The sequence below is a fragment of the Gigantopelta aegis genome, chromosome 10 (assembly GCF_016097555.1).
Source record: "Gigantopelta aegis isolate Gae_Host chromosome 10, Gae_host_genome, whole genome shotgun sequence".
Classification (NCBI taxonomy): Eukaryota; Metazoa; Mollusca; class Gastropoda; order Neomphalida; family Peltospiridae; genus Gigantopelta; species Gigantopelta aegis.
In genome coordinates, this window is record NC_054708.1 from 56,826,887 (window position 1) to 56,834,470 (window position 7,584).

Genomic DNA, 7,584 nt, shown 5'->3' on the forward strand with positions numbered 1-7,584 from the left:
GCATACTGTGCAGTTTTGCAGAGAGCACTTGTACAAACCCCATTTACTCCACATGTATTACTGTTGTCTTGGATGTGGAGAAGTCAAGTGGGATGAGATGGATGGATGCATGGATGGACGTATCGATGAATGGATGGACGGGCGGATTTTGAATGGAAGGACGGATGGATGGACACGATAATGCAGGGATGCACGGGTGGGTGTAAGTATGGCTGTCTGGCTGACTGGGTAGAAGATGGATGGATGGATACATGCATACATGCTTGAATGCATGGATGGAAACAAGAACGGACGGACGGACGGATGTATGAATACGAATGTTTAAGTTATCATAATCATCAGTACTGGTGGTGGTAGTAGTATTAATAGTAGTAGCAACAGCAGCAGCAGCAGCAGCAGCAGCAGCAGCAGCAATAGTAGAATAGTAGAAGTAGTACTAGCTGGAGCAGCACTTGTAGTACTAGTACAGTAGCAGTAGTACTAGTAGCAGTAGTGTAGTAGTAGTATTAGCATCAGTAGTTGTAGGAGGAACATTCTGTCTGCCTTTATTCGCTGCCCTCAGCCACGTGTTTTATTCTGCAGATGCATTATGTGTGACCTTCTGAAACGATTGAAAAGGAACTTGGCGAAATTTTTGCTCTTCTTGAACTTCAGTCCAGCGAAGACAATGTGCTGGAAGATTTCCTCCAGACCTTCTTGCTTTCTAGCCGAGCACTCCAGATAGCAGTCTGCCCCGATTTTCTTCGCTAACCGTTGCCCTTCTTCTTTGGACACTTCGCTTGCGTTGCCTTGCCGCTGATCTGTCTTGGTGCCGACCAAAATGATTGACCGAGTCTTCTTCGTGTATCGCCTCACTTCTGGCATCCACAGCAGGGGCACGCTGTTGAACGATTCCCAGTCGCACACTGAGAAACAGATGACTACCACCGCGTTTTCTCTGTAGGTGTACGCTCGAATACGCTCGTAATCAATCTGTAAGTAAGGAAAACAGTTATTAGGTTTCATGAGAACACCTAATTCACAAGAATGGAGAGCTATCTACATACTGGATGTCCTACATACACATTCTAGACAATGCAATACATGTATTTGGCCTTGTCTGTGTTTTTAGTGTTGGGAACTGGAATGTGCACCTTAATGCCATAAAAACTATGATCTCATGGTGTTTTGCCTATGATAAGATCAACTATGTCAGGTACCTTGCCCCAAATTTTGGTCTGAAAACGAATTACCCAGAGATGAATCCTGATAAGAATTAACTTTGAAACATGGGCCACTTCTCAATGCAGACGTCTAGCAAAAACAATTTTGGGTGCATTCCTGTGAACTAGACCACTGGGATCACAAAAACGATATTCCAACTCCTGGAGGCAGAGCCCGAACGTTGGAGTTATCAAACAGTATTATTAACAGCTGAATCCAGCAGTACATCCCTAGGTTAGTTAAAAGATAAGTTACAAATCAAACTTCCATCATACTTTCTGACCAAGAATAAAAAAAAAAACCAGTAAGCAGTATCAGCAGATATTTTTGATATCACAGGATAGGTCTTTTCACAGAAAAGTGGGACCTCATTAGAATTTCCAATGCAAAGATAGCTCACAGAGATATCACCACTTTTAGACTCTTAAAAGCCTTTAAGTGTGAGAGACTAGAAAAAGACCTACCAGCATACCAATTCCAAAACCTGATGAAACTAACATGATGTAGAGGTTTAGCATAATGTATAAAAAAAAAAAAAAAGTAAAATCAAAAGCAGATTGTTCTTTGTTTGGTTGCATCATTGTGGTGTAACAAGAACACAAACTCCAAATTGATGGTATTTTATCTGAATCCTTTGGACCATTACCCTGAGCTATGTCCACACCATATTTATTACTTAGAAAGATTAGCAAAGCTACTTCAGCCACTAATTTGCCGCCAAAGGTAGGGTAAATGCCTTGAAATCACTGACCAGCTTCAGGGAGACCCAGGACATTTTGTTTTAGTTTGCTCAGTTATAGATTCCCCAGAGAACTACAAAAATCCAAACTAAAGGCATTCACAAGCCTCTTCTCTGTCCTCAGCGCATCATACATAAAGGTCAGTGATCTCCGGTACAAACTGTTTTGTGTGACGAACGTTGAGGTAAACAGTCATCAGCATCCAGGTTATAGATACTGTTTCAGACCTTGATGTGAAAAATATTGAGGGGAGGTGTTCGGAGCAACAACCGAATGTGCCAAGTCCTATGGAACCTACCAGAAAAAAGTCTGATGGCTTAACCACTACACCGTTGAGGTCGGTTTACAATAATTACAACATGTTACTATAAATGTTTAGCTGATGTTAGAAGAATATGCTTCAACAACAGCAAGGAAATGAAATACAATTTATAAAAAATAATCAAAAAGTTGTGGTTTTTTCGTTTCGTGGAGGGGTAAAAAAAGTTACTACTGGTTCTAATATACAAATTGCATAAAGGATATTCAGTTATTTGGATTCCTCTATAAAATAGCCACTAAAATACTACCTAACTACCTAAACTACACAGCGTAACAGACGTCAAAAATAGCAGTGACACATACCTGGAAGTAACTCTCAAAATTCCAGAACGAGGCTCGTACAAAAGTGTGGCTTCGATCTTTTACATTTATGGCTGTATTAAAATGCCAATTTAACAACTTAGTAACACTTGACAAGGTAAGGTATCTGTGACTATTCATAACATAAACACTAATGATTATGTATATAAATGTTATACGATAAACAAGGCCTTGTTTTATTGACCCGGCGCATAGAATTGCGCTGTTCAGTGTAAACAAATATAGATTTCGATGCACGTTGGCGCTAAAACAAAACGGACTTGAATTATAGCTTAATAATTTATCAAAATAATTTACTGGCTACATCGTAATCCCGGGTTCTCACAAGATAATTGTAAATTAAAATTTGTTCAGAGCGTCACATAATAAATATTTCTTTAGATTCATCATCATCATCATTATCATCAACAACAACATCATCATCATCATCACCATGACAATCGTCATCATGATCATATGAAACTGGATATTTGATATTTTTCTCGATATATTATCTATTATCTGCTGATTGCAATAGTTACCTGTGTAGCAATATCAAACACACTGACAACAAAGTCTTCACCTCGAACCTTGAGTGGCACTGAAAAGAAAAACATGGAGAATTATTAGCATAATTCAATGTATCGCGTAACTATGTGGCAGTGTGTTTGCATGGGTCGAGATGGGTCGTATTGATCCCCGTGACTTTGTGGGCTCTTTACGTTCCATTTTAGCCGGTTCTCCTTAATATATTTTCTGAAGGAATATGACTTGACCCCCTATAAATTAATTACACCGCAGTTTAGACCTCCCGCCCTGATAAAATTCCTGCACACGCATCTGATACGGTAATAACTTTGTCCAACACGTGACAGCTCTTTTACTCTATACGGGTTTTGTTTTCTTCAATATTTAATGTAGCTTGTAATACCTATTTACCCAACTGTTATAATCTGAACTGCTATTAAGGGGAAATTAGCGCCGGGATTGGGGCTGAGGGAATACACACACACACACACACACACACACACACACACACACACACACACACACACACACACACACTTGCACACTTTTCAATTAAACATTGTTTTCGCATACTATCATATTTAAGCATACTTAGTCTATAATGTTCATGAAGACACTAAGAACAAAATCTAGCTTATTTTAACTCGATATCTAGCATAGTTTATTTTTATTGTTTTGATCATTAACCACGTGTGCGCTGTCCAATTGTTTTTCTCAAACCCAAGGCCAAAATCGCCATGCTCTGAAAATTTTAAAATTCTACCACTATTTATGTTTTATAATTGCAATCAAGTTAGTGTTGAAAAAACTTTTTTTCTTGTTATTTATTAACTGCAAATATGACCATACCTCTAACTTATTGCGATCAACTTCCAATTAAATGGACGTTCCTGAGTTTGTTGCAGACTTTTTAGCGGTTGTAATTACATACCAAATATATTTTTCTGCATAAAATATTAGTGGCTCTATATTAAACGTGTTTCTGATCGTTCTAATATTTTTACTAGGTTAAATTTCATTTTATTTCCTAAAACAAAATAAAAATTCGTACGTACGAAATTATTTGAAGATAAAATCTAATTTGGGCTTCTTACAAATACTAAGACGACCAGAAACACATTGAATATACAGACACTGGTATTCTAAACAAGAAAATATATTTAATATGTAAGTTTAATCTTAGAAATATTTTATTAGTCTTAAACATCTTACAATGCAGCAAACTCAGGAATGTCCCTTTAAATCATTTTATATAATTGGTAAAGTTCACAAATTATCACACATAGTGTTCCAAACAGAACAGTAGCAAACCAGCACTATATTGCCTTGAAAACGCGTCTCTAGGCATCTATATTTCAAAATGTTCATGAGGCATGCCACGTATGACCAACGTGTAGAAATGTTGAAAGAAATGTTGGCTTTGGTATTATTTGGTATATCTCGCTCCAGTCGGAAGCTCGATCAATTTGGTTTTCGGCAAACTCAAAGTTGCCTTTTTATTATTTCTTAACCCGACCCTTTTAAAAAATCTTCTATCCGCCCTGAATGTCATACCGTATCAACTCGTTGTAACCTTTGGACTACACACACACCGACAAACATATAATGGACCCACTAGTAGATATTCGTAATTGGTAAATACTAAGTTGTCCCACTACGTAGAATTCATTTTAGGACCATTTATACAAAGTTATCTACTTTCTGGGCCATAACCAAAAAATACATACATACATACATACATATACATATGTATATAAATGTACCCACACAGATACTTTACGTATGTTCATGTGTGTAGTAGGCTACACGAAAGCAATGACCGTTTCTAATCCTTACATAAGCCAGCTGTCGATAAATAGTATCCGCGGTATTTTCCACGGAAGCTTTTCGGTAATAATGTGTTTAATTTGTCAGTATTATAAATAATAATAATAATAATAATTAAGAAAAGTGACATAGAAAACTGAAAAGGTCCACAGCAAATTAAATGCCACGGATATTTGAAAACACAGCGGCAATCTTTACCGCATTGTCGATTGCCGTGGTTAATTGAGAGGGTTGCTGTATAGATTGATCGGCGCCAAGCAGGTTTAAGTAGTTTATTATTTGCCAAAAAATATACATTTTATAGGCATACAAACATATTTACAATAAAATAATACATTGTATATAAAAGAATGGATAAGTGTGAAACCTATGCGGTAAAACTTATCATTTTAATACCAGGGACGGAATGTAGCTCGGTCGGTTAAGCGCTCGCCTGGGGTGCTGCGTCCCACCTCGGTGGATCCGTTCAATTGATTGGGTTTTTTTTCGTTCCAACCAGTGCACCACATCTGGTCAAAGACCGTGATATGTGCGTTCCAGTATGTGGGAAAGTGCATATAAAAGATCCCTTGCGGGTTTCCTCTGTTGACTGTGAGTCAGAATTATCAAATGTTTAATATCCAGTAGCCGATGATTAATTAATTAGTGTGCTCTAGTGGTATCATCAAACGAAACAAACTTCGTTTTAATACCACAATATTTCATTATCGCAAATACGAAATTTTAAAGAATTTCGCTTAATCCAGAAAGAAACAAATAAAAACAAAAAATTGTTTTATATCATTTAAAATGTAAATACCTGCATAATTGTCGAATATTGTAGCCATGTAGTCGTCTGAAAAATCATGTTGGGTAAAGGTAGTAGTCAGACTCGTTTTGCCCACCATCCCATCTCCTAACAATGAACACTGTATGAACTTCATCTTCCTCCAGAACTAGTCACTTTCAAAGCAATAGTGATAAAGCACGTCCGTTATCTAGTAGAGTTCGACAGCTTATCTGATACATTTTCCACAGACATGTCTATTTCACAAAGTCGTGTTAGCCAATCAGATGGACGCATTCTTAGACGAATGGATGACACTTCAAAGCCATCACATTGTCCTCAACGTGATCGCTGATGGGTAACGCATCGCGGCCAATACTCGCACAGATTAATCAACTGGGTGGAGTTTTTAAACATTCAATCATGCGTTTGGCTGGTAGGTAGTTCGCAGCCCGGTACCGGCTCTCACCTAGAGCGAGGTTTAGCGACTCAATGGGTAGGTGTAAGACCACTACACCTTCTTCTCTCCCACTAACCACTAACAAGTAACTCACTGTCCTGGACAGACAGCCCAGATAGCTGAGGTGTGTGCCCAGGAGAGCGTGTTTGAACTTTAATTGGATATAAGCACAAAAATAAGTTGAAATGAAAAAAATGCTTTACAACACTCAGCACATGGTGACAGAGAGACAGGCAGACAGATAGTTTATTAAAGACTGACGTCATTACAACTTAATAAAATGTAGCATACAGGCTACATGCAAGCAAAAACATTGTAATAAGCCACTCTATACAGAACAGAATGTATCTTTATTTCGCTCAAGGCCTCCAACCGGTAGCATCAGAGGATTATATACATATAACAAATAAATATATATACACATGCGTTAAGATTTCAAGTCATGTCTCTATAGTATAAATATAAACATAAATAGATAAAAAAAAATTACTGAGTTAAAAGTAACTAAAACTTGAGTCTAACAATTGATGACTTTTGAGGGACATCGTGTGTGTGTGTGTGTGTGTGTGTGTGTGTGCGTGTGCGCGTGTGTGTGTGTGTGTGTGTGTGTGTGTGTGTGTGTGAGTATGTGTGTGTGAGAGAGAGAGATACATACATACATGCATGCATGCATGCATACATACATACATACATACATAGACAGATAAATGAAAGATACATAGAGAAAGGGCGAGCGAGAGAGAGAGAGAGAGAGAGAGAGAGAGAGAGAGAGAGAGAGAGAGAGAGAGAGACGTAGAGAGGGGGATATGTATTCGCTACCACCATTTAGGCAACAAAGGATCTTCCCCAGAGAGTACGTACCTTGACTTTTGATGTACATCATGTACCAGTCATGGGGAACTGGTTGGGGTTCGGAACAAATGAATATTTCGACAAAGGTTTACCTTGTGAACTCTCAGAGCGTATCGTGGTTAGTCTTGCAATTTGCGGGCGAATCGGTGCCATAGGTTCGAGTCCCAGCAACGGCATGGGACAATTTGTGAGGCCAGAAAGGATTTAATTATCCCCTGCGCCAGTGCGTTAACATCTATGTATGTAACAGTCAACCTCGACATACATACAATATATAGGTATCCATACATCAATACCCACTGCACTTCAGATAACAACTCGAACGAAAAGAGAAACGAAATAGTAAATGGAAGGAAGTGTCTAAGGAAAAAACCGAAAAACGAACACTGTAAGGATATGCTATTACAATATAATTCGACTGCCATGACGGTTGTTGTTTCATCATGTATGCAATTTAAGCAAGTGTGCCTTGTATGTGATTGATTGAAACAAAGAACGAAATTGAGAAATAAAATTTGAAATTAAAAAAGAAGAACTTAACAAAAACCAGGTGTAAAGTGTGTGTTATAATGCGGTAGTATCTATGA

General features: G+C 38.0%; 1 protein-coding gene across 1 annotated transcript; it reads right to left on the reverse strand.

Annotated features, from left to right (window-relative positions):
• Nucleotides 1-558: 558 nt before the first annotated feature.
• On the reverse strand, nt 559-5,746 carry LOC121383711 (cdc42 homolog). Its single transcript, XM_041513805.1, has 3 exons — nt 5,719-5,746; nt 3,107-3,165; nt 559-972 (listed from the first exon to the last, which is right to left on the reverse strand). Exons 1-3 carry the CDS (start codon nt 5,744-5,746, stop codon nt 559-561), a joined length of 501 nt encoding a protein of 166 aa, XP_041369739.1.
• Nucleotides 5,747-7,584: the final 1,838 nt, after the last annotated feature.